General features: G+C 44.6%; 4 protein-coding genes across 4 annotated transcripts; 2 read left to right on the plus strand and 2 right to left on the minus strand.

Annotated features, from left to right (window-relative positions):
- Positions 1-196: 196 nt before the first annotated feature.
- Positions 197-6902, minus strand: homezb (homeobox and leucine zipper encoding b). Its single transcript, XM_062516201.1, has 2 exons — positions 5863-6902; positions 197-5690 (listed from the first exon to the last, which is right to left on the minus strand). Exons 1-2 carry the CDS (start codon positions 6166-6168, stop codon positions 3801-3803), a joined length of 2196 nt encoding a protein of 731 aa, XP_062372185.1. The 5' UTR covers positions 6169-6902; the 3' UTR covers positions 197-3800.
- Positions 6903-9404: 2502 nt separating this feature from the next.
- Positions 9405-11361, plus strand: LOC134060167 (tripartite motif-containing protein 16-like). Its single transcript, XM_062516785.1, has one exon. It carries the CDS (start codon positions 9488-9490, stop codon positions 10964-10966), a length of 1479 nt encoding a protein of 492 aa, XP_062372769.1. The 5' UTR covers positions 9405-9487; the 3' UTR covers positions 10967-11361.
- A 4105-nt stretch (positions 11362-15466) lies between these two features.
- Positions 15467-16204, plus strand: LOC134060439 (tripartite motif-containing protein 29-like). Its single transcript, XM_062517169.1, has one exon. The coding sequence runs from the start codon at positions 15467-15469 to the stop codon at positions 16202-16204; it is 738 nt and encodes a 245-aa protein (XP_062373153.1).
- Positions 16205-22032: 5828 nt separating this feature from the next.
- Positions 22033-26427, minus strand: gmpr2 (guanosine monophosphate reductase 2). The gene is made up of 10 exons (XM_062517306.1): positions 26332-26427; positions 25813-25914; positions 25590-25709; positions 25362-25445; positions 25030-25203; positions 24610-24691; positions 23501-23607; positions 23274-23316; positions 23021-23180; positions 22033-22457 (listed from the first exon to the last, which is right to left on the minus strand). Exons 2-10 carry the CDS (start codon positions 25897-25899, stop codon positions 22271-22273), a joined length of 1044 nt encoding a protein of 347 aa, XP_062373290.1. The 5' UTR covers positions 25900-25914; positions 26332-26427; the 3' UTR covers positions 22033-22270.
- Between the last annotated feature and the right edge of the window lie 165 nt (positions 26428-26592).

The following is a 26592-nucleotide window of genomic DNA, read 5'->3' on the forward strand; positions in this document are numbered from 1 at the left end:
TAGCGATACTTCTGGGTGTGTTCTTTATCAAGGTCACCATTAAACCCACTAGTAAGCAGCACATTACTATATTACAGTATTTTGATGTATAGCCCAACATGCTGCTTGTTGTATTTATAATCAGGTTCTAAACCTACTGTATGTAACATAGAAATGGATGATGCAATGGATTTAGCACAATTCTGTGAGTCTGTGATTCAACAAACTATCTTTCTAGATTACTAGAAACTTGTTTTCTTTAATATTAGGGTAACATGATGCCAACATTCAAAGTTTCATTTGGATGCCAAGTCATGCTAACATAAATGAAAAACATGAAAAACTTTTTTTTTTAACTACAAGTCATCATAATCCTCCTGGGTATTCTTTTTTTGATGTACATACATTATGTAAAAAAAATATTTGTAGGAATTTTGAGTTCTTGAAATGACTAATGATTACAGACAGATATGCTCTCCCTTTTGCATTTGTAATTTAATATTGTTAAATAAGAACAATAATACAATACTATTATTAAAACTAAATATAACAGTTAAGACACACTATAAATATATGGTGTTTTGATTTGAAAGTCTGGACCAAATCAGCTGAGATATAAAAAGATTTACCTTGGCTTGTTCTGTTTACAGTCATGAGGGGAATTCTGACATTATAGATGGTGTCCTTATCTTACACAACTGAGAGAGACAAACAGAAAACGGAACTCTCAGTGTGCACACAATAAGAGACTTTCCCAAAACCAGGTACCTCAGAACAATGCTACATCACAAAGACACAAAATGATTTGACATACATAACATAAGGTAACGCTGTGATTTCAAAACAACACCACGCCAGACTAAGAGGATTGCATTGCACAGCCAGAAATGGTTTTAACACGACCAGTTTCAGAAGAGGGCCAGCATACAATGAGCACACACACAAACACACAAAATGAATCAAATAAAAAACAAAGGTCTCTCAGGACTGAGGAGGTTCTCGGCTGAAAATTGCTATAAATTTGGGGCGGTTTTCCACAAGCTGGTGGGGGAAGAGCGGAAAGAGTTACAGCTGGGTGAATATTTCTGTAACTTCAATCAGAGATGGAGAGGTGCAATGAAATGTCTACTCCCAAACACACGGCTTAGACAGGACACCATATGCTCTGAAATAATAGTTAGTGGTAGGATGGCGAGCAAAGACCAGCGTTATTAGTGTTTTACGTAGTCCTTTCACAGAGAGACCCAGCAGAAAAATAAAAGGTTTCAGTATCCTTTGATTTCTGAGAGTGAAAGGCCCGAGACAGAGCAATAACAATACAGGGATCCTCTCTCAAAATATGGTTATTGTATTTCACCGACGCATTTGTCCAAAGGGACTTAAAATATTTTCTTTTAACCCGTTCTTTACCTGTCAATCGTTCTGGCCAGACAAATGGATCCAGAGCAAAGTTGTTTCCCAACGTTTGGGCTTAAAAAGTTTTCAGTAGGCTATTCGTAAAGCAGCTTGTAGCAGAGGTCTGGAATTTTGCCTTGAGAGTTATATTCAAGTAAACAGTGACCCACATGAACTGGGAAGTAACAGAGTTTAACAATACTGGAGTGAGGCAACAGATGACATGGGGATCCACGCACAATTCATAGCATTCACTTCACACACAAAAAAAATAGATTAGAGTATTACAACTATAACCCAAAAGTTAAAAAAAAAAAAAGCAGGAAGTAACTTCTCCTTCAAACCCTGCCTGTGTTTGGACAGGTTTAGCTATTTTAAATTATTTGAATGCCATTAATGCATCAAGGCCAATAATAATTTCCCACAGACACTCAGGCATTTTAGCACGGTTGTGGTAAACCTTAATAAACACCTCGATAAGAAAGACTAACGACAGAATTAGCACATGCCACATTCTAAAGAACTTCAGCAATTAACTTTAGTGTCATAAACTCATCAGGCAAAACTGGTTTGGAGATGGCTATGTCTATAAGGCCAGTATTTCTGTGGACAAACATAAAGCCATCAAAGAACTGAAGCTATCTGGAACACTTGTAATGCACCTCCAACCTTCAGCTACATGAAGCCTCTGTGTGACCACATAGGTTGAGTGCAGGATAGCAAGAAATACAGTGCCCAACAACGCTTCAGTCGTAATGAATGCACGTCGTAAACAAAAGAATTTTAAGGACTTAATATGAGCCTGAAGCCTTACTATGTTTCTGAATGACAGGATAGGTCTTGTAGCACTAATGGTTAGGGGGAAAAAGTCATTCCCCCAGGGTTCATTTTAGACTAGGGTCATTCCATTTCAAATCAAACAGAATTCAGGAAAATGGTTATTGCAGCGCCTCTGATAGCCTGGAAAACACATTATCTGGGAATGTCATACTTAAATAATACCGGGGGGCTTACAAATATGAAGACAGAGTTTAAACAGAAATATTTTACAGGCCTTGGTTTTGGGACCCATTCATGACATAGTCAAGATTTGAACAAAATCTCAGATGGTGCAGAAAAAAATCCTTATCTGATTTGTCACAGAATGACCCACAAAGGAGAATGATTTGTTCAGGCTTTGGGCTTAATTGGGCACTTCACATTACTGACCTTAAGAATGAATACTTAAAAGACTGAAGGGGCAGTCTGCAATTCTAATCCAATACACTTTCTGTCAAATTCAGCAAATAGCTCCTCACAGCCCTATAGCGGACCAGGCAACACACCAATACAAAAAAAAAAAAATCAATGTTTCAGCACACAGGGAGAACTATCATTTCATAGCTGACGAGTACCAATCCAAATTCTGGACTTTACCTTTACGCAAATAATTGTGCCTGACCTATAGGCTATGTATAAACGTAATCCTAAAAAAATAGCAGCAGTTTCCACTTTCAGACCAAATGATGGTGAGTCAGCACATGCCAGGGCCATTTGTGTTTCCTTCGGGATAACCCTTTGGGCCAAACAGAGACAACCTGAGCTTCAGGTGGCTCAGGATTAGCTGTGTCCAGATCAGTTGTGTCAAGCAGGTGCCATGAAACACTCTCTACCAACTAACATGATACTACAATGAAAAATGGAAATAATTGCTAAATATTTGTGCTGAATAAAAATGTGCAAGGTTGGATCCATCAAGTAAGGAATGAGAACTGGTTGTTACAGTGCATATTTGATGATTATAACATCTCTTACATTTTGAACCTGGCAATAGCATAAGGATTATAACAGCATGTGTTTTGATTAAAGCCTGAAATTGAGACCCAGTGGGCACTGGCTCTAAATTGGTTCATGTACACAAGTTCTCTTTTTCCAGCTCATATATTTCCGTATATAAATATATATTGGAGCATCAGCCGTGTTGCAACAGCCTTTTCTGTTATACTCAGCTCTTTTTGTGCTAACACCCCCGAAAGGTCAACTCTTTATTCAACTTTGCCACATGCATAAATCCTTCAGCATCTTAACGAGGTCATTCACTAGGTGCAACATCCAACCGGATCCGTATAAACAGGTACACTAAAAAAATATCCGCCACAACACACCTGAGGCTCTACCGAAAATATATGAGCTGGCTAAAGAGCCTTTGTGCATAAGTCAAATTGCCTTATGGACTGCACAGGCTCACACGGGCCTGATAGTGGAAAAGCCACGGTCTACCAAACGGCAACAACAAGGCAGTTATGAAATGCATAATGACATTTTAAAAACCTAGTCTGCAATTGTAAGGTGATCCCACATGGAGAAAAAAAAAGTAATCTCTTGAAATGGTCAAAATGAAGATGAGTTAAGGAACAGTGTCTTGCATTTTGGGTCAGTGTGATGCATCAGAGTCCAGCACCTGTGTGGCCCCCACTTTGCCCCTGCACAGCTCCGTCCCACAGGTCATACCACCGGTCAAAGTCCCCTCCGGCCATCCCGTCCAGCGTCTGGACGGAGCTGGTGGAGCTGTTGCTGGCGTCCATCCAGTTGCCGGGGCTGGGCTGCGGGGGTCCGTCGGTGCCCAGGCCGGGCCACTGCTTGTGCCAGCGCACCTGCCAGGCGCGGCTGGCGTCCATCTCCAGGCGCGTGGCGATGTCGCGCCGCTCCTCCGGCCCGATCCAGCGCAGGCGCGCGTGCTTGAAGGAGTAGCGCGTGTCGCCGAACCAGTGGATGATCTGCGTGCGCGGCAGCCCCGTCACCTGCTCCAGCCGGCTGTAGTCCTCCGCCGTGGGCCACTGGCAGCGCAGGAAGGCCTGGCGCAGCACCTCCGTCTGCTCCGACGTCTTCTTGCGCAGGCGCTGGTGCCGCTCGGGTCCCGGGGCGCCCGGCGCGCCCCCCGGGTAGCCGGGCAGCAGGTACGACGACAGCGCGGGCACCGAGGAGGCCGACGAGGCTTCCGAGTGTCCGTTGAGGCTGGGGGCGGCCATTTTGGCGTGGCCCTCTTTGGTCCGGATGAAGGTTCGTAAGGCGTCCCGGTGGTCCTCCTGCTTGATGACCACCTCCACCTCGCCGACGGGGCCAGGTGGCTGGCCGTCGCCGAGGGCGGTCCTGGGGAGGACGTCCAGGGGCGGCGCCGCCACTCTCCACTCGTGCGGCGCCACGGGCGCGTGATTGCCCCTCGAGACGGCCTTGTGCTCGCCGCCGCTGCGGCGCAGCTGGTAGCGGCTGTCGGCGAACCACTTGCGGATCTCGTGGCGGCTGAGCGCGGTGACGCCCTGCAGCCTCTGCAGCTCGCCCTCCGACGGCCAGTTGCTGACCACGAAGCTCCGGCGGAGCACCATCAGCTGCGCGCGCGACTTCTTGGAGCGCATGCGCAGCGGCTGGCCGCTCAGCACGAACGGAGGGCTGGCCGACAGGTGGCCGATGATGGGCAGCCCCGGCGGGGGAGGCTGGTGCAGGGGAGGCTGGTGCAGGGGAAACTGGTGCAGCTCGCCCGCCACGGCCCTCTGGAGGCTGCCGGCGTTCGGTGGCGGCTCCAGCCGGGTGAGAGGCGGCGCTGACCAGAGGGCCGCGGGCATATATTCCCTCTTGCGCTCGGCGATCATGCCCTCGCTCGCCCCGAACGCGCGCATCATCTCCTCGTCCTCGCCGTCGTCGTCCTCGTCGTAGTAATCGTACTGGTCGTCGTCTTCGTCCACCATCGTCATCTCCTCCTCCTCCTCCTCGCCAGGCCTCGCCGCCGCCGCCGCCGCGTCCGTCCCCGGCGAGGCCGCCTCCACCTCCACCTCCTTGCTCTCCGCCGGGCCGCCGTGGAGCGCGTGCAGCTTGTGGCGCGTCTCGCGGATGTCCTCCTCGGCCCAGCTGATGCCGTAGCGCACGCGCTGCATCATGAACCAGGTCTTGACGTCGTCCACGGGCAGGGCGCACTGCCGGGCCAGGGCGCCGGTCTCCTGAGACGTGGGGTAGGGGAAGGCGTTGAAGGCCTCCACCAGGGCCCGCTGGCCGTCCAGCTCGTGCACGGGGTCCGACCGCTGCCACGCCAGCTTGAGGCGCTCGGCCACCTGAGGCAGGCACACCACGTGCGGCCGGTTGAGGCCGCTGGTGGCCGTGACGGGGGTGGCGGGGCAGCCGGGCAGTGGACCCGCTGGGGTCCTCTCGGGTGCAAAAGGCGGGGGTGTTCTTTGGGATGATGTTGCGGCAGACCTGAGAGATGCCTGTTGTTGCTGCGCTTTGGTGACTCCGTTAGGTGGGGTAGGTTCTGCAGATTCGCTGCTTCTGGTATTATCTTCCAAACCCTGGCAACAGAGAAGACCTTTATTAGGATAGCATACACGTTATTGTCAAGGAAACGGGTCGGATGACATTAAACACACTGGGAAACAATGTACAATGCCTGTACTATACTGTGGAGAAGATTATATAAACAAGTAAATGTTCCAATCACAGCTACATCCACACAGCTCTAACCTCTCCAGTTGCATCCAGTCCTCTATGAGTCTTCGGATCCCTCTCTCCAGGCAAACACACTGACAACGATTTCCTCTCCTCCACTTCTTCCTCTTGTTTTTGGCCATGCAGCACATTGCTTGTATACTTGCTCGGGTGAGGTTGAACTGTGGTGGGATGCGCCGAGCTGAGGTGAACACTGAGACTTCCAACATCACCTGCGGTGAAGCCACAGATGTGGCACCGGTGCACGTCGACCACATCCTTCCACTCATCCCTCACTCTTTCCGTGTCAGCGGACTTTCTCGACTGCATGTGACCCTCCATTTCCCCAGTGTCCTCTGCACTCTCCAGTCGCCCCACGTCACTGGAGGCACTATTTAGAAGGCACGTAATTTTGACAGATTACCTTTTTCAAACAATAGGGAATGGGCTAAGTGCATATGCTAGCTACAGTATGAGGTTCCTTGCGACGCCTTCATGCTAGACAAACACAAAGGATAGCCGGAGAAAGAAGGCAAACGCTGAAAAAGAGAGTGAGGGCAGAACCATTTTCACAATGCTCGTCGTTTTCGTTAGAAACTTCCCTTGCAACACAAGCAACGCGCTGGGGAAAAAACCCTAGTAAACCAGGGTTGGGAGGACTATGCTAGCTAACTGTTATTCTGGCAAACTAGCTGGTTGATGTTCAAACAGTAACGCATGACCGTGAATTTAGTCACATAACCACTGCTGTTTAGGTCTGCATTTAAATCCAATGAGTAGCCTACCACGTAGTCGAAACCTGCTGATCAACGATGTCGATGCATGCTAAGTTATCCACTGGCTTGCTTGCTTGCTACCCACAACAAATTGGTTGTTTTTAACGTCATTGTACTCTCTCAAAAGAGTCACGGAAGACTTTACTTGAATGCATTTGTTTCTTATTCGTCTCTTGTTCTGTGGCCCGTCACTACCCCCAAAGACTAAAGTTTTGGACGTTTCCATACAAACACTGACAATGATGTTAATTAGATCAACAACAAGTCTGGCTACTATGATAAGAGTTTTGCGACGGTCGGTGTCGTAAAAACAAACTCACATGGACCGCCCACCATAGACAGTAAAAGATACCGCCCACTAGCGGCCAGCCCTCTCTACCTTCGGCAAGCTGTGTTAATTTCATTGGCCGGTGATGAAGGCTGTTGCGGGTTACATGGTGCATTTACAAATTATTTTCTGTCTGCAGCCTCCCAATATAGGGCGCTAGCCTAAATTCACATGAGAAAATGAAAAATGGGTCCAAAACTTTCATTATCCATTTGTCAGATTAAACTCTTAATCTTAAAAATCTACAAGCCGTGTGGAGAGCTCACTTAATTCTGGATGGGATGGCCTACAACTTTAACAAAATAGCCTGTAGGCTTGCTCCCCTATATTTTGAAACTAATTCTTTAGGTGCACCAGAGCCCGTCTTATTAGACTTTATCGGGGTGTATGTAGCAACCTATCGTAGCAACTGCTGAGATAAGATGACATTTTCCTTTTGGTTCAAAAAAGCCCATCCAGAGTGATGGAGAATGCATGCTTGGAGCCCGTGTCTTGTTAGGCACGTCATGCTAACGCAGATTTTACAACAGAATAGAACGTGATTCAGCCAATCAAGGACCTGTCAGTGTTAGTTGAAATACCAACTAGATTCGTTTCGTCTTCTTCACGGGGTTATTAGCCTATGCAGTCAGATAATGTCCAAACGGGCCCTGGTGCTGTGTTGGTATGGTGGAGTTCTGCTCGAGGAGAGAGCTGCATGTGCAAATTTCGCTCGTTTGGAGAGCTTTTGACTTGTCTACTTGGATTATAAAAGACTCGGTGAGTGCCATTATTCACTTTCAGCCTAGCCGACCAACTTAGCAATATCAATAGTGTAGCGTCGGTGGCTGTAAATGTCTATGTTGTATGAGTGTCTCCCATAATGCAATGCTAGCGAGTGTTATGATGTGTAATACCGGTTATTGTAGCTGTATTTACGGTTACCATGTTGTGTATTAGGCCTACAGTGTGCTTGTCCTAGGCTGCACTTCATGTGTTTATCCCCTTGTGGATGTGTGTGGTGAACCCTTATTGTGTGTTACATGAGCGGCTGAGACCATCCATGTGTTGCCCTATATAAGTTGTCTTTGCTTGACTGTTTATTCCAATTAATGGTCGGCTTGGCCGATCGTGATCATTGGCTTCGGGTGTGATCGCTACATTGGTGTCAGAAGTGGGATGGACCCCACCTGGGGCGTAAAGATCTATGCATCTAGATAACGAGCGAAGAGGAACCGAAGGATCGAATCAACTTGACGGCGAAACTCAACGCATATTCCAGGAGTTCTTTTAAGGACTAGCGAGGAAGCAGAATGGATTGAAGATCAGCCTCCTCGGTAGCAGACCAGCACGGATGTCCAGCGACGTCTACTGTGCCCCGCCGACGAGAGAGGCCAGCGGTGGCGGAGATGTCTGCGGCCAGCAAGAAGTTTCCGGCTCCACGCTGATGTTGATGTTGCCGTCGCTTGAGGATACCACCCCCGGAGAGCGCGAATGCTTGGGGGGCCTCGAAGACGACTGCAGCGGCTGGATTCCTTCTGCCAGCTACGGAAGAAATTCCAGAGCGTCAGCTGTCGGTGAAGAGTGTGACGGGGGTTATAGCCATTTTGGGGGCCTGTGGGGCTCCAGCTGGTGGACAAGAGGGCAGCGTCGATCTGTGGAGCCTTGAGAGCTACCATTTTGTGGACTGTTCGAGATTCTATGTGCGCACGTTCCGGTTGATAATTTTGCGCAATGTTTTTCGGTGTGTGTGTCAAGTATGCTGGGATCCGGGTCGGGGTCATCATTCCCCGCCACAGTGGGGCATCGTTGTGCTTAGAGACGGCCAACAAGAGCTAGGCCTATGAGAAAGGCAGCGCGAGGAGGGATCTCGACGTGGACTACTGACCGCCTGGAGCTCGGCACACTGGGGGCAGGTGGCAACGGCCACAAGCTGTCACAGTAGCCAGAAGGGGCTACCGAACGTCCAGGGGTTCCAGCGTGTCCGGGGGTCCGGCTGCGGTGGGACTGGTTATTTGTTGGTTCAAGTGGCGCAGCTGCACTGCGGGGAACGGAGAGCCCAAGCGACACCACGACCCGCGACTGGGACTGACACCGACGCTGCTGCAAGCGGCGAGCTGAGCTGATCATTGCCGGGGACGGCAATGGCTCGGAAGGGGGCTATGTAGCGTCGGTGGCTGTAAATGTCTATGTTGTATGAGTGTCTCCCATAATGCAATGCTAGCGAGTGTTATGATGTGTAATACCGGTTATTGTAGCTGTATTTACGGTTACCATGTTGTGTATTAGGCCTACAGTGTGCTTGTCCTAGGCTGCACTTCATGTGTTTATCCCCTTGTGGATGTGTGTGGTGAACCCTTATTGTGTGTTACATGAGCGGCTGAGACCATCCATGTGTTGCCCTATGTAAGTTGTCTTTGCTTGACTGTTTATTCCAATTAATGGCCGGCTTGGCCGATCGTGATCATTGGCTTCGGGTGTGATCGCTACAATAGTGTCACAAGGAAGAAGACAGTATATCTCATCGGGGATGAAATATCGCAAAAGATAGCTTTAGCCTAGCCTACTCCTGACTAACATGGCGGCGAGAAATGTCAAGGATGAACGCAAGCAGGAGTTTCATCCGGTGCTTTGCGACATATGTCTGGACGCCCAGGTGCCCGCTATGAAGACTTGCCTCAAGTGTGAGATCTCCATGTGTGCCCAGCACCTCCAGGCCCACCTCACCACGCCAATCCTGCTGCAGACTCATCCCCTGACCAAGCCCACAGCGCCCGGGGCCCTGAGCTCTTGCTGCCCGGAGCACGGCAAACTCCTCGAGTACTACTGCTTGGACGACTGCACCTGCGTGTGTGTGTCCTGCTCTATCGAGGGCCAGCACCGACTGCATGACAAGAAGACCCTTCCTAGAGCTCATAAGGTGCTGGTGGAGAAGCTGAGGGAAGAGCTAAAGGAGCTGGCAGAGCGAGAGAAACAGGGCAAGGTGCTGAAGAGCTGGGAGACAAAGCAAACAAAGGCCTTGGAGGTATCTACTGAGTATCTGGTGGAGAGGGTGTCGGCGCTGCGTGATATTGGTCTCACCAAAGTGCAAAGCTCGGTCACAGCACGTCTTGGAGCCATCCAAACAGCTCGACAGAGCATAGAAGCAGCCTTGTCAGAAGAAGATGCCCATATGTTTCTGCAGAAGTTTGCAGGAGTGCACGAAGCTGTGGAGAAAGCCCGCGCTGTAGACTTCATCCATGGATTAGAAGAGGAGGCAGAGCCTGCAGAGGTCATGTCTGACCTTCTCAAGAATGGGCATCAGGTCATGGAAAAGGTGAAAAAGCTGCAGAGAGACCTGCTGGTCTTGGTTGACCCAGATAACCATACCTGGGTCAGACATGAACCTACAGATGTCAGCTTTGACCCTCAGGAGATGGTGCATTATTTTTTTCTGTCTTCAGATTTTAAGATGCTGTCATGTCGCTCACCCATAGGATATTTCTCTGAAAGAGTTTACCTCCAGAATGATACAAACAGTGATCTTTACTGGACAATTAAGTTTTCTGAGAAGTATGATTGGAGTGTTGGCATTGGTGCTAAAGATCTTCCCAATGAGGCATCCAGTGGGGTTCGCCTGAATGGTCCACTTTATGGTTTGGAATGGAAAAACAAACAGTATTCGGAGCTCTACACAGAAACCAGGCAGTTAGGCGAGCAAGAGCAGCTTCATCTCATTTGCAAAGCTCTGACCTACCCACCGAAATCCAGCTCTCCACAAGTTATGGACTTTCAAGGTAAACTAGAGGTCCTCTGGGATTCTTCTGCTCGGGCACTGTCCTTTTTCACAAGGGGTGAATATGATGAGATGATCCGTCTGCACACTGTAGCCATTGACAGCAGTGTCTCACAGGAGCTATTCCCCTTTGTCACTCTGGAGAAAAGAGAGAAAGGTCCACCAATTTCTGATTATGAAGATTATGGATACAGACTCTCACCACGACGTGTAGATTTTCTGTGTGCACTTGAAGACCAGATTGGATCTGAGCCGCCCACAAAGAAAAGGAAAGTAAAATAATTTTTGAAAGGGGGGAAAAAACTATACTCTATCCTCTAAAAGGGGTTGTTAATCTGGATTCTGGACTATTGCGTTTTCTAACAGAAAATCATTTACAGAGAAAATCAAAACCCTATGAAAACATCTCAACATTTATGGTAGTCATAGGTCTAGCATTGTATCTATTTCCTTGTGGTGTCTGTGGTTTAAACTAATATGGGGCTGTAATTGCGTTGGTCACTGGAAGTTATGTTTCTTGATTTAAGTGTTCATTTCAGTTGTATGAGTTCAAAGGTGATTACTCCTGAATCTGTCTGATCTTACTTTTGATCACTGTTCAAGTCACAAGTCAATAGACTTACAGTATTCCATACTTACATAGCACATTTACATTTTTTTTTACACTAGGCTATGGGAATATGCATGGAACATGCATCGTTTTCTTAGGTCATATAGTATGTTGTCATTGTCATTTTTCTTTATGATTCTTGAGTTGGAGAGCATTTTGATGCAACAGCTTGCTGTGAGGTTTTGTTAAGTTTTGCCTCAAGTCTTTTTGTTTTATTTGTTGGCTCACTCCTTTTTCTCAACACTGTAGCCTAAATAAATCTGCACTCTCCACTAAAAATCCACGTCTGCTTGCTGTCTTTCACCCCACCACCTCACCTCAGTGAAGTCTTGATCGCTACATCCTGTGAAGACTTGGACTGCAAGGTCCATTTTTCAGATGGCCCAAACACAGCTTTCTGCATATAGTTAGTGGCACCTTTGGTGTAATTAGAATTCCATGAAAACACCTGCAATCTAGAAGTGACATGGCTTTCCTGTGATGATAGACTGATTCAAGTTATCATGGTCAATTTTATGGGTTGCAAATGACTCGACATCTGCTGTCTAAAATCATCCATAGCCAATGTAAAGTCGATGGTTTAAGACTTCTCACTTCTCACATATAGTAGCATAGATACATCCAGAGACCTTAGCATATTCACTCTGAAAATAACCTATGCTTTTAGTCCAAGGAGACTGTAGAAAAAGAGGTCAGCAATTCAGTCAAAATGGAGCAACCTGAACATTTAAGTAATCCCTTAATGTTTTGGAGGATTTATAGGATCAAGTTAACATTGAAATATTGAAAGTGAAATTGAAACAATATGATTCTGTTCTTTGTTGTTTCAATCATCTACTGTAGTTAAAGGGCACTATGCAATTTGTGTGTGTGTGTGTGTGTGTGTGTGTGATTGTGTGTGCCTCCTTCCCCCTCCCATGTCTTCAAATATGTCAAGCAATTAGTTTGTCCGGGAGGGAATGATTGGGGGAATTGGATAGGTGAGTGGGGTGGGGTCAGGGCTTTGTTTTAAGGCTTTAGAGGGCCAGCCACCTACTCCCTTCCCCGTGCTCACAAGGTGCTGCTGGAGAAGCTGAGGGATGACCGGTTGGAACTCCTGCTTGGGTTCCTCAAATTTCAGAGCCATACATTTGTTAAGATTTGGGGAAAAGAGATCTGGACATCAAATGAACAAATCACAGATCTGAACTGAGATGTGCTGAGGCTGTGGTGTACGATTGTGCTCTGTGTGACTGGAGAGTGCGGAGAGAGTCAGTGTTTTGTGACTTGTAGGCTACTTGTGACTGGGTGGGAGAGAGATGACCGTAATCACAATTACTGTTATATGTGTAGCTTCATTGAAGATATTTTTGCTGAAGAAATCACAACTGAAATCAGAGTGTGAACTCCACTTAATGGTCACTTCGCCTATCATTAACACACACAAGCACACACATTCTCTCTCTTTCTCGGGATAATCCAAAATCCAGCATGGACAATACCAAAATCAGCAATGGAACAAAATGACGGGTGTACTGTACTCACAAGGTATACGGTTCACCCGTACCGTACTGCAGCACAGTTGCCTCTGGTCCCTGGTCTGCGCTCATATATCAAACCGTACTTGGGTACGATTGAGTTGCTGTGTTCTAGAATCTTTATGCAAATGCAAGATTATTAATTGGAAAGTTATTGTTTATTTCGTCATTAATGACGTCCTGTGCTTACATGCGTACCGTACCAGAGACCACCTCCTCCAAGCGTACCGTACCCTGGTACAGAATGAAGCGATCACACTGGTCAAACAAACCGGACTTTAGGGGCTAAGTATACTCGGGTACAGTATGAATTGCCTGTTACCTGACCATAACATCTTTGTGTGTAACTGTAGGCTTGGAAAGAAAATGTGAAATAATCTATTGCTTTCTTTGTCATTTGAACATTAACTTAGGCAGACTGCACTTTTATCCTAGTTAAATATTAACATGATATTCATCTTGATTGGCACGCTGTAAACTTTATGGCTTTACAGTGAAAAAGAGGTCATCAGCAATTCAAACAAAATGGAGGGACCTGGACATATCAATAATCCACTGAAGTTTTGGAGGATATTGTAATATCACAAATCAGAAATGAGTGGTTATGGGCGAAGTTGATGCGGGCTCTTGAGAGCAACATAAAAATGTCTTCATCCTCGGTGCCACGGTTCAGGTTATCTAAAAAAAAAAAAACACTTTTTTTTCTGGATTGAAATACCAAGAGGAAAACATGGAAATTATAGGAAGAAGTGTACAACAAAACAAAAGAAATCTAATTTCTGTGAATAAGCAGTACTGTCATCATTTTTCAAAAGTCTGTAACACTGCAAAGATTTAATTAGTCTTATAGCACTTTTTATCTCTTAAAATGTTACATGATTAAAAATGTAACATGTAGCCTATTAACATGCAGAGAAAAATCAATCTACTCTTTATATATGAAAGATATGAGGATGTTTGAGGCTTTGGGCCTGTCCAAGTTAACACAAAAGCACTGTGATGACTTTAAGCACTGTCTCAGCTCTTTGTTTAAAATCCTATCCCAACATATTTTTCTAAAGGCCTGTCTTCGCTGGTCGACTTTGACCAACGTTCAGTTCCAGATGACATGGAGATCCATATCAACCAATGCTAAAGAAAGATGACGTGATCTGGATCTAGATGCTCATGATAGAGGGCAGATGGTGACCTCCAAAAGTCAAGTCATTTGCAGCAAATTGGACAGATAGTCTTGAAGTTTTGTGATCGGACACACACACAGGAACACAGATGGAAGGACTTGAATACACCCAACCCCTCTGTCAAAGACACAGGGATGTGGGTCATTTCATTATAAATTATTCATTTATAACATATAAATCATAAATGCATTTCGTTGTCTTTGAACGTGTACTCACAATGACAATAAAGTTGAATAATCTAATTTCCAAGTGCATTTTCTGTGAAAAAATTACACGATATATGCTCTGACATATATGTTCAATAATAACAGCCCCTAATTTTCACTGCACCTGACCCTTCCTGCAACTTTTAAAGTAACAGGGTTTCTCTTACACACACAAACCTGGAAACACTTACACACACTCCGATGTTATATGGCAACTGGCTATAATGTTAATTTGCTTGACTGCGGACTTTCCCTTCGGAGTAAACATAATCGCCCCCTTCTTTTGCAGATGTGTTCGGCTGATGGTTCAGCCTCTGATACATGGTGACAGATTAGTCTGTTTAACTCTATAGTTCAAATTGAAATATTTGTGAAGTCCCTCAGTGAAGTCCTTCTTGCTCCTGTGTGGACTTGGACTATAGGGCCCTAACACATCTTTCTGTCCTGGCACCTTTGGTGGAGAATTCCACGAAAACACATTCAATAGAATAGAGCCGTTTTCATTTTCAAAATATTCGAGGACATTTCAATAATCCACTGAAGTTCCGGAGGATATGCGACCCTGAGAGTGACATTACCTTACAAACGCTGTCATCCTCTGTGCCAAGCAGGTTATTCAGGGAAAACTGTACTTTTTTGTTTCATGTGATGATTCGGTGTCTTGGGAATTGTTGACCAAAAATTCAGGAAGTTGATGAGGGAAAAAAACTTCCCTATCCCTGAATCTGTTGATGTGTTGAAAGACTTTTAGATTATTTGAATGGCTGGAAGTGTTATACAAAAGAGGTGCTGTATACTGCATGTCCAGCTCTGTGAAATTAGGCAATTTAGATATCAAAATTAGACTACTCATCATGTTCACTGTAACATTTGGTTTAGAACCTGACCATAACATTGTTATTTATATCCGTAGACTTTGAGAGAAAATGTGAAATAATCTATGTTTTCTTTGTCATTTTAACCATTAGCTTGAGCAGACTGCACTTACATCCTAGTAACTAGTTAAACATTAGCATAATATTAGGCATGTTGCAAACTTTATGGTTTTCTACAGTGATATATTCAGGAACATCTTCTCATTGGTTGTGGAAGCAAAAGACCACAGAAACGATTTGCATATAATACTGCACATGTGTGACACTGCAACCATGTGAAAGTCATTCTCACCCTTGGAGCAGAGAGCAAAGAACAAGAGGGAAACAGGAGATTTCAAGAAGCCTAACAAGACTCGAAGACTGAATCGATAACTGAACACGAGAAAAACCATCATGTCTACTGCGGGAAAGATCAAGGAGGAACCCACGCAGGAGTTTCAACCGGTGCTTTGCGACATGTGTCTGGACGCCCAGGTGCCCGCTATGAAGACCTGCCTCAAGTGTGAGATCTCCATGTGTGCCCAGCACCTCCAGGCCCACCTCACCACGCCAGTCCTGCTGCAGACTCATCCCCTGACCAAGCCCACAGCGCCCGGGGGCCTGAGCTCTGGAGCCGTCCGCTGCCCGGAGCACGGCAAACTCCTCGAGTACTACTGCTTGGACGACCGCACCTGCGTGTGTGTGTCCTGCTCTATCGAGGACCAACATCGGCTGCACAACATGAAGACCCTTCCCAGTGCTCACAAGGTGCTGGTGGAGAAGCTGAGGGAGGAGATGATAGAGCTGGCCGAGCGAGAGAAACAGGGCGAGGCACTGAAGAGCTGGGAGACTAAGCAAACAAATGCCCTGGAGGTATCCACCGAGTATCTGGTGAAGAGGGTGGCAGCACTACGTGATATTGCTCTCACCAAAGTGCAGAGGTCAGTCACAGCTCGTCTTGGAGCCATCCAAACAGCTCGACAGAACATAGAGGCAGCCCTATCAGAAGAAGATGCCCATATGTTTCTGCAGAAGTTTGCAGGAGTGCACGAAGCTGTGGAGAAAGCCCGCGCTGTAGACTTCATCCATGGATTAGAAGAGGAGGCAGAGCGCACCGAGGTCGTGCCAGACCTTCTCAAGAATGGGCATTAGGTCATGGAAAAGGTGAAAAAGCTTCAGAGAGACCTTCTGATCTTGGTCGACCCAGACAACCTTTATTGGGGCAGAAATGGACCTGCAGATGTCAGCTTTGACCCTCAGAACTTGCAGCAATATTTTTTTCTGTCTTCAGATTTGAAGATGCTTTCATGTCACTCCCCCATAGGAGATTTCTGTCAGAGAGTTTACCTCAAGAATCGCATAAACAGTGATCTTAACTGGACAATTCGGTTTTCTGAGAAATATGATTGGAGTGTCGGCATTGGTATTAAAAATCTTCCCAACGAGGCTTCCAATGGGGTTAGCCTGAAAGGTCCACTTTATGGTTTGGAATGGAAAAACAAACAGTATTCAGAGCTCTACACAAAAACCAGCCAGGTAGGTGAGCAAAAGCAGTTTAATCTCATTGGCAAAGCTCTGACCTACCCACCGAAATCAAACTCTCCACAAGTTATGGACTTTCAAGGTAAACTAGAGGTCCTGTGGGATTCTTCTGCTCGGGCACTGTCCTTTTTCACAAGGGGTGAATATGATGAGATGATCCGTCTGCACACTGTAGCCATTGACAGCAGTTTCTCACAGGAGCTATTCCCCTTTGTCACTCTGGAGAAAAGAGAGAAAGGTCTACCAATTCATCATTATGGATGCGGAGGCTCACCACAACATATAGATTTTCTGTGTGCACAGACTGAAACCTGGATCTGAGCACCCACAAAGAAAAGAAAAATAGAACCTTTAAAAGGAATTGTTAATCTGAACTAATCTTTTTATAACAGAATAAATCATTTACAGAGAAAATCAAACCATATGAAACTATTTCAACATGTAGTTAAGATTTGGAATGAAGAGCATGAGATGACAGACCACAGATCTTTTATCTTGTATGACGGACTGGGATAAAAAAACGGCCCTGACATTTGCATCCACGAGCGGCCCAACTCGCAGATACAACGCACAGAAACAGCAGTGGGCTATTTGTGATAGCCCCAATGATGGTGCAGGTTCAGATAAACTCCCATATTTTAAACAACTGCATAAGAAAATTGTAATATCAATGCACAAATAAACCATGATGAATAGATTGTTAGAGCCAGCCGCTCCATAATAAAAACATTTGTCTTACCGTCATGAAGACAACAAATTAGCTAGCTGAGGTTGCAGCATGTAATGTTAGCTTGACAGAAACAGTCCAATTTCGCCCATTTCCCCACTCAGACACCAGTGCTTTCTTAATTTTCTCTGTCTTTTTAAACTTCGGTCTGGCATCCAGGCTAGCTATTATGGGCCGCAACACATTGGCGTGCTCGGCCGGCCCATACATTTGCGCGGCCCTTCTGGCATCTGCCCAAATGCCAGACCGTCCCTACCTGTTGGCGTCTGGTGTTTGGACACTGAAATTTAACTATGAACCCCTGATTTTTCCTGATTGAACAGACATAAATGACACACACAGCAAATTTAAATTGTTTACACTATGAAAATATGATTAATGGCTTAATTTCTGTTTAATTCCTGTTGTTCTGTTAACACCTACGAAGACCATCTTTGGTCGGAAACATTGTGCTGTGCCAATAAATCACTTCAGGAGCAGCAGCAACAGTGTGCAAGTACTTTTTCTCCCTTGGGGATCAATAAAGTATCTATCTATCTATCTATCTATCTATGCCAAAACCAAAACATATGGAAATGATGGAAAGAAGTGTAGTACTATAAAACAAAAAAATCGTTTTCACATGCATTTCTTGTAGAAATTAACACTGTGTTATTCAAGGTCCAAGCTATCCTTTTTGCATTTCTAGGCTATTTTAAAGTTGTAAAATCCACATGAAAACAAACGGCAGTCAACACTGTAAAGATTTAGTCATTGTTAGTATCTCATACAATATTACATGGTTATGTAGGCTAATGTAACATACTCAACAGTCCATGCAGAGAAAAAAAATCTACACTTTATATGGAAAGATGTTGACATTAGAGGCTTTGGGCCTGTCCAAGTCAAGATAAAAAAAAACACTGTGATGACTTACTACACGCCGTCCCGCCGGTAAGTCAGATTCCCCCCCCTCCACCACCTCCCCCCACCATTCAAAATCAATGGCATGCAACACATTGATAATGTTATCTGAAAGATTGGACTCTTGGGAATCCAACATTTACCATTCAATCATTTAAATATACAATCTGTATAGTGCTTCACATTGTAGGATTAATCATACTATGTCTTAAATCTGATTTAAAAAAAAGAAAAGAAAAAAGCCCTCCACCCCCTCCCCCGCTTAAGGTGCCACCCTGACATCTGGCTGCAGTGTAGCTGCACTACAACAAGTAGATGTGTCAGACTCTGTTTTGTCTCTCCAGTGTTGTCTATTTTGTCTCCCTCTGCAGGGGCTGTAAGGTACTGCGGTCATTCAAACTCTCCACCCTTCCCTTGTCCCTGGTTCTCACCTGCCCCCTGCGTGTGATCTGCCTGTTTATCAGCTTCAAACAACCTCCGCCTGTCTCCAATTTCGGCTGGCTTAAGAACCCCTCTGTCAGTCTGCCTCTTTGTCAGAACGTTTCCGTCTCTTCGTGAGTGCGACATACCTGCTGAGCTGGGCTGAGCTGTGCTGTGCTGTGCTGTGCTGTGCTGTGCTGTGCTGTGCTGTGCTGTGCTGAGCTGAGCTGAGCTGAGCTGAGCTGAGCTGAGCTGAGCTGAGCTGAGCTGAGCTGTGAGTTGTTGCCTTTTTCTGCCTGCCTGGTTTTTGACCTCGACCTGCTTCACCTTTTCTGCCCCTGAAGAGTCAATACCTCGGGCTGGCTGTTTGCTGTTTGCATGCCTTTGTTTTTGCTGCCCTGAGGGAGGATTGGATCCTGTGTTTTCCCTTGCAACCTCCGGCGAGTCCAGTTGCCGTTTTTCAATTTTTTCTCTCATGTATTTTTTTTTTGCTCTTTTTCTGAAGCTCCTCAGGGTTGTGGAAGCTGTTTTGGGACTATTAAAGACCTCTTTTGAGCCAAATCTGACTGTCATATCTGAACCTGAGTCCTTCCTGTGTAAATGTGACAAGATCCAACATATTGGGTACTGAATTATTCACAAGAAGAATCCATAGAAATTGAATCTTCATGTTTTATCCAATATTAGTTGTCAATCATTAGTAGTATAACTTATATACAACCACTGAACCGTAAATGCAAAAATAGAGAATTTTGTGTAATTATTCCATATTTTGTGCAGTCAGTCACTATATCAGAACACCTGCATACAATCCAAAAGGTCTACAAAAAACCTCAGAGTGTTACCTTTCATTTGAGACCATGATTATGCTTCTACACAAAGGGGTTCGTGTGCAGTAAGCATTTGATTGTCAGTAGCTAAAATCATATGGGGAGTTTCCAAAGGGGATTTTTAAAATCGCATGAGCATACCTTGGCAAATAATGGTCTACAGCACTCATATTTCATGTTATATTGATCTACTTTTGCACCCAGCTTCACAAGACACCAGGCTAGGGCTCTGTTGTGTTTCTATGTCATTCTATGACTTAAAAGGCTGATATGTGGTTAGTTCAGAGATGCTTGCAATCCACCAGGAAGAAAAGACTATAGCCTCTGTGACCCATGTCAGTACATTATTCTGATTGTCTGAAGCCTCTGTGTCTTAGCTTTCCAGAGAGTTCAAGCATTTGATTTTAGGTCAAACTGGTGAGAACAGTGGACTCTGAAGCAGGCGCTGTGCAATTTTAGGCAAACCTTAAAAACTATATTGCGCATTGTGTCGTTAAGCACTAGCTGGTTACCGTGAGCTGAGAGTCAAGGTATTGCCAGGAAATTAAAGATCAAAATCCCTTAATGAAACTATGTCAATGAGAGGGACAGAAGGAATGGGTATTATGAAACAGCTTATTATCGAAAGTTAATGAGTCTTAGCTCTTTCAAGCGTTCAAGCATATTTTTCTAAAACCTGTCCTCTCTGGTCAACTTTGACCAACGTTTAGCTACAGATGACATGGAGACCAATGTCAATATCAACAATGTTACAGAAAGTTCTCAGAGAAATATGATTGGAGTGTTGGCATTTCTGCTCAAGCTCTTCACAGCCTTGGGTCTGACCTTCGTGGTCCAATGTATGGGCTGGAGTGGAAAAATAAACATTTTATGGCACTCCGCCCATTGCAAGCCAAGATACCAGAGATGGTACATTTTATTCCATTCAACGTATTATTATTAACGACCTACCGAAATCAAGCACTCCTTTTGACAGCATGGACTTTAAGAAAAAAATAGAGGTCCATTTTGGATTACTCAACTCGGCTGCTGTCTTTTTTCATAAGGTGTGAATACGAGGTAATTTGTCTTCACCGTGTAGAGATTGATTACAGCTGTTGATTCCCATTTGTTACTCTGGTGAAAAGAGAAAATGATCCAGCAAACAATATGTCCGTCAAGGTCGTCGATGTTGACCATCCATATGGGATACCAATCCCACAATAACTTACATAACTCTACAGAAAAATATGTGGATTTTGTGTGCGCTCTTGATGACGAAAATTTACAGACTCTAGTCGTGGCAAAAAGTGCACCCCTTGAATTTTACTTTGAGGCACAAAAGGCATATTTACTCAGAATTACATTTCAAGAAGATACTCTATTGTCTCAGGGTAGTTTTTAGGGTGCATTTATGGTTAATGACTAAATCAATGTCATATACAGTATGTATTTCATAGATTCACAAAAATGATTAACAACTCTGATTCATCATGACATTGCAATGCTGGTCATAACAGATGTACAACATAGTTAAAGCAGGTTTTGTCCTTCAGTATGAATTTATAATGAATTGAATGTGTTTTGTTATTTTCCTTATGAAAAAAGGGCAAGAAAATACTGTCTCTTTTCAGACAAAAGGAAACGTACCATAATCAGCTGATGGAATGTTTATTTGTAGACAGATGGAATGGATTGGAGAGCTGATGTGGACATGTAAGGAAATGATGTGTCTTGTGGAATGAAGTTAGAATGCAATAAAACAAACCAAAAGTGCGGAAAGAAAGGTGAAGCAAAATCTCATTTGTGCGCCAGTAGTAAGGGATACAACATCAGCACTCATTCATGAAATAATTCTATAAAAAAGAGAACACTGTACTGTTTATAGTTCATACAACCATGTTTGCATTTCTATTACCAAGTTGCATCATAACTATGAAAATAATTGGGCATAACAGATGACTGGTGGATGAAGGTAAATTATTCTGAATATACCTTAGCTTGTTGTTGTGTTTTTGACTAACAATTGTACACAAAGGTGACTTATCACCATTAAAAAGACTATACTGTAGAGACTGTAGAGTTTTACAGTCTCAATGACATCTCATAAAATAGAACACATCTAGTTAAATATGTGAAATATGCATAGTCAACAGTCCTCAGACAAGTAACACTATTTGGAGAAACCGTAACACTTAAAATGGAAAGGTAAGGCTGTTTTTGAAGGTTTGGCTTTGTCTAAATTCAGACAAAAGCAGACTGACGACTGGTTGAGTTAAGTTCTCTTGTCTCAGATGTGACAACTGAGAAAAGATGAGAGGCCTAAAGGTTTCAATCCCCTCCAACTAGGAGAAAGGAAGCCAGACAAAGCCCAGCAGACAGGTGAGAGGACCTTGAACGTACTGACAACAATTAGCATTTAAATTGTCTGTCAGTGAGAGTTAAACCAGAAAAAAAGATATAAAACAAGAGTCAGGTGGAGAAATGTGATAATCCACATGAATAAACAGATGGAGAAATGTGATAATGCACATTAATAAACAGGTGGAGAAATGTGATAATGCACATTAATAAACAGGTGGAGAAATGTGATAATGCACATTAATAAACAGGTGGAGAAATGTGATAATGCACATTAATAAACAGATGGTTGGTTGAAAACAGAACTTTAAGGTCTTTATCTAAGCTCCCATTCTTTGGTGTTCAAAACCAGTCCCCCCCCCGTCTCCATTGACCGACTCCCGGTCAGTTACAGGTGACTTGGTGGCGGCCGCGGCGTAGCATCACGGTCCCGTCGCTCCGCGGGGCCGTGAGGGCCTAGATGTCGCCGAAGACGGTGTTGAGCTGCTGGGTGACGCGGATGAAGGTGGTGCGGCGGCTGAGCTCCTTCAGCTTGCCCGCGCCCACGTAGGTGCAGGTGGAGCGGACGCCGCCCAGCACGTCGCGCACCGTCGCCTCCACGGGACCCTTGTAGACCACCTCCACCGTCTTCCCCTCAGACGCCCTGGTGGTGGTGGGGGGTAGAGGGATGGAGTTTAGTCGGGCCGGTCAAAGACATGCTACCATCGTGGCCACGGTGACATGGAAACCTTTCAAACTCTATATGTTCTATTTTATATACTCTAGTATAGTATAGTATAGTACAGTATAAAAACTAGCAGTTGCTGTGTATTCAAAACAGTGGCACACTGCACTCTCCACTTTTTTCCAAAATCAAAGCAGCTATGGCTAGCAGGTGGACATTTGCTAAAAATGAACAGTTATAACCACTGTCCTTAATACATTTTCCTGTAGTAAATGTATAACCAAACTTTTGCTATTACAACCTGCGATTCAAAATATAATTGTAATCAAATTATATACATTTCTACTTCCATGTTGTGTTTACATAATGCATTTTACTTGACATGTTAAATAACCTCATTAGATAATACCTTCTGCTGGTTTCAGGCCTAATCCAGTGTATCACATGATGACAACATTTGTCTGATGGAATCTTTCAGTGAATTGCTTAGAGATGATCCCTACAGAAGCACACTCATGGATGACCGCTGTGGGAGGTCTCACCTGTACTCTGCCACCCCTCCTGCATGCTTCTTCATGGCTGTGTCGGAGCTCATGCCGTAGAACAGCTTGTACTTCTTGCCGTTCTTCTCGATAACTTCGCCTCCGCTCTCGTCGTGACCGGCCAGCATGCCGCCGAGCATCACAAAGTCCGCCCCAGCTCCTGTCGATTACATGAGAGAACCAATCAGATGTCAGGAGGGAGATGGGGCCTGTTGTTGGGATGATGTTTTTTGACTGAGGGAGGCAAACTTACCAAAAGCTTTGGAGACATCACCAGGGCAGGTGCATCCACCATCCTTCACGGGTGGAAAGCACAAAGAGAAATGGCATAAACAAGACACGTTGATTAACCAGCATATACAGTATAACCTCATTCAACAAAGTGTACAATTTCCACATATTTTTCATAAACGAACATAGACGTCACACACACACACACACACACACAGATATACAGAGTGTATGAAGAGATAGACTTACAGAGATAATGTGTCCTCCAAGTCCATGAGCAGCGTCTGCACACTCGATGACAGCGCTCAGCTGGGGATAGCCCACACCGGTCTTCTTGCGTGTGGTGCACACAGAGCCTGGACAACATCCGAGACAAGTGGACACACAACAAGGATCAGAATGAGGACATTCACACCGAGACGGAAATATTTCATTATGTCATTAGATGACACTATGGTAAATAGGAACAAGAAAATACACGACAATAAACATGTGAAGGATGCTGAAAAAAAAAAAAACAGGGATTCACAGATTCACATCGAAAGATGCAGCAAAGGTAGACAAATTTATAAGTTCCTATTTCTTGAGGAGGCTTAGGTCTTTTAATGTGTGTACCAAGATGCTGGAGATGTTTTATCAGTCTGTGGTGGCTAGTGCAATTTTCTTTGCCATCATCTGCTGGGGTAGCAGCATCAGGGCCAGTGATTCTAACAGACTGAACAGCTGATTAGAAGGGCTGGCTCTGTGCTGGGGTCTACTCTGGAACCACTGGAAGTGGTGATGGAGAGGAGGATGTTACAGAAACTGATACAAATTATGGACAATACATCACATCCCCTACACAGAACACTGGTAAAGCAACAAAGTGTATTCAGTGGGAGCAAGGACAATTGTAGCAAGGATAGATACTGTATAGGACTTTCCTACCCACTGCAATAGCACTTTATAATGACTCCCCCATGAGCAGAGGGAGAAGATTAATCTTTTAAGGACATTGGTTTTTAGTCTTGATGCAATTGCACTTTAACTTTAACTTTAACGTTACCTTGTTGGGAAGGGTCTTATTTCTGTTTTCTCTAGGCCATTCTTTTATCAGACTTGGAGGGTCATTATGCCTTTGGCAACTACTTCTGGCTATGTCTTGTGGTGAAACCATGTCTGTTGTGTCTTATATGTGTATGTGATTGTTGATTGTTTATGTGTTTGTAAGGCTGCTGAAATAACGGAATTTCCCTTTGGGGTGATTAAAGTATATCTATCTATCTATCTATCTATCTAAATCTTTCAAGGGAAATCAAAAAGCAGCAAATCAGACATGTAAAGACACCACCAAACAAGTCCATCCCTGTTGACCTCACCTGGTCCAATGCCCACTTTGATGATGTCTGCACCAGCAAGGATAAGTTCCTCCACCATTTCTCCGGTGACCACATTCCCTGCCTATAGACCGGTTAAACATGTCAAGATATGGTCATGATCAGTAAACAATTAGCTTTTCAATGGCACATTATCTTGAGTCATTTAACCAACAGCACAGAAAGTGCATTGCACTCTTACGTTTTTTTTTTTTTTTTAAGATGTCAAATTCTGTGTTACAACAGTAAACACTACAATGGAAATGACACTATCCATTAATATTGCAATAACTCCCTAATCTGTTATAAATATGTCATACATACATCATCATGGATATCAGTACCATTACAATCGTTCAGGTTGTAGATGCATTCGGATTCATTCCTGTCATATAAGCTCAACAACTGCAGAGGCCCGCTCACCATGATGGTGTGAGTGGGGAACTTTTCTCGCACATCCTTGACGAAATGCACAAAGTGCTCGGAGTAGCCGTTGGCCACGTCCACACAGATGTAATGCAGCTGAGGCACTGCTGCCAAAATGGCCGTCAGTCTCTCAAAGTCCGTCTCACCTGTGCCGGTGCTGACCGCCAAACTCTGCAGAAAGATATGAAGAAAAGACAGAATAAAATACATAAAGAAAGAAAAAAAGTGAGTAGAATGAATGAGGCTGTACCCATTTTCAAACCAAAACAATTTTCGGATACTTGAAGCAGTTTACTTTGGACGGCAGCTATATGGTTGAGCTGTTGTACCTGAAGGCATTCTGGATTTTTGGCAGCAAATTCTTTCCAGTCGTCAATAGAATAGTGTTTATGGATGGCAGTGAAGAGGGTGAACTATGGGTAGAGAGAATAAATCAGTAAACTTTTTTTAAATCAACAGATGAGAGGACAAGACAATATGGACAAGAGGACACGACTCAGTGGCTTCTGTGAGCTGCTACAGTATGCACCCATTATGGCAGAAACTACAGTGCAAACCTGGTGTAGAGCTTTGGCCATTTCAAAGGTCCCCACAGTGTCCATGTTGGCTGCTACGATGGGAATGCCACGGTAGCTTCCTTTGGAATTTCTGAAAGTAAAGCTGCGCGTCAGGTTCACCTAAGACAAACAGACAAGGAAAAGTCAATATGCTGTCTGTGTTATGTCTGACAGAGCGTGTTTTCAGCTTTTCACAATCATGAGGTGATAACGTGCTGTTTACCTCGCTGCGGGACTTCAGAGTGCTTCTCTTGGGCCGGAGCAGAACGTCCTTGAAGTCAAGCTTGATGTCATTCTCAATACGAGGCATGGTTCAGCTGATGTCCTATGTTGAATTGGAGCCCAATGTGAGAAAAATAGGCTACACATATTTTGCGTCCGGTCCGACTATGCAAATGTCAGCCGAATAACTGGGCCAGTTGAAATACTCTGAACAGTGTGAATTCGCATGTATTCAGCCAGTGAGATAAATGTTGTTTAAGTTACAAATATGTATTTTTGAGGTTTAAGAACAGAAAAGCAAACACTACTTCACATTGACTGAAAATGTTCGGCCCAGTTAACGTTACAGTAGCTAGTTAGCATCACATTTAACCACCCTATCTGTCAAGCCAAGTGAGAGTTATTGTATACTCCCAAGTCCACCGTCCGTCATACATCTATATTAAACTGACAGAGTGGAAAAACACATATTCATTTAAAATCCACATGTACACATCTGCACAGTCATATCAAATTATACCTTGGACGAAAATCCGTCTCTCCTGGAATGTATGAAGAAATGTGGGTCCAAGACTGCTGTGCAGTGCGCGTACTTCACGAGCTATTTCCGTTTTGCATACACGTAGGACGATTATTCATGTGGGAGCGTTCACTGTAATTTTTGTGTAGTTCGCTATCCGACTAGGGTTATGCTCAATGGAGGAATAACGTTGAAAAAAGACTACAAGAAAGAATCGTTTGACGGCCATAGACGCCGTGCTTCATGGGAATTGGTTACCGT

This window comes from Sardina pilchardus, chromosome 16 (assembly GCF_963854185.1).
Source record: "Sardina pilchardus chromosome 16, fSarPil1.1, whole genome shotgun sequence".
Classification (NCBI taxonomy): domain Eukaryota; kingdom Metazoa; phylum Chordata; class Actinopteri; order Clupeiformes; family Clupeidae; genus Sardina; species Sardina pilchardus.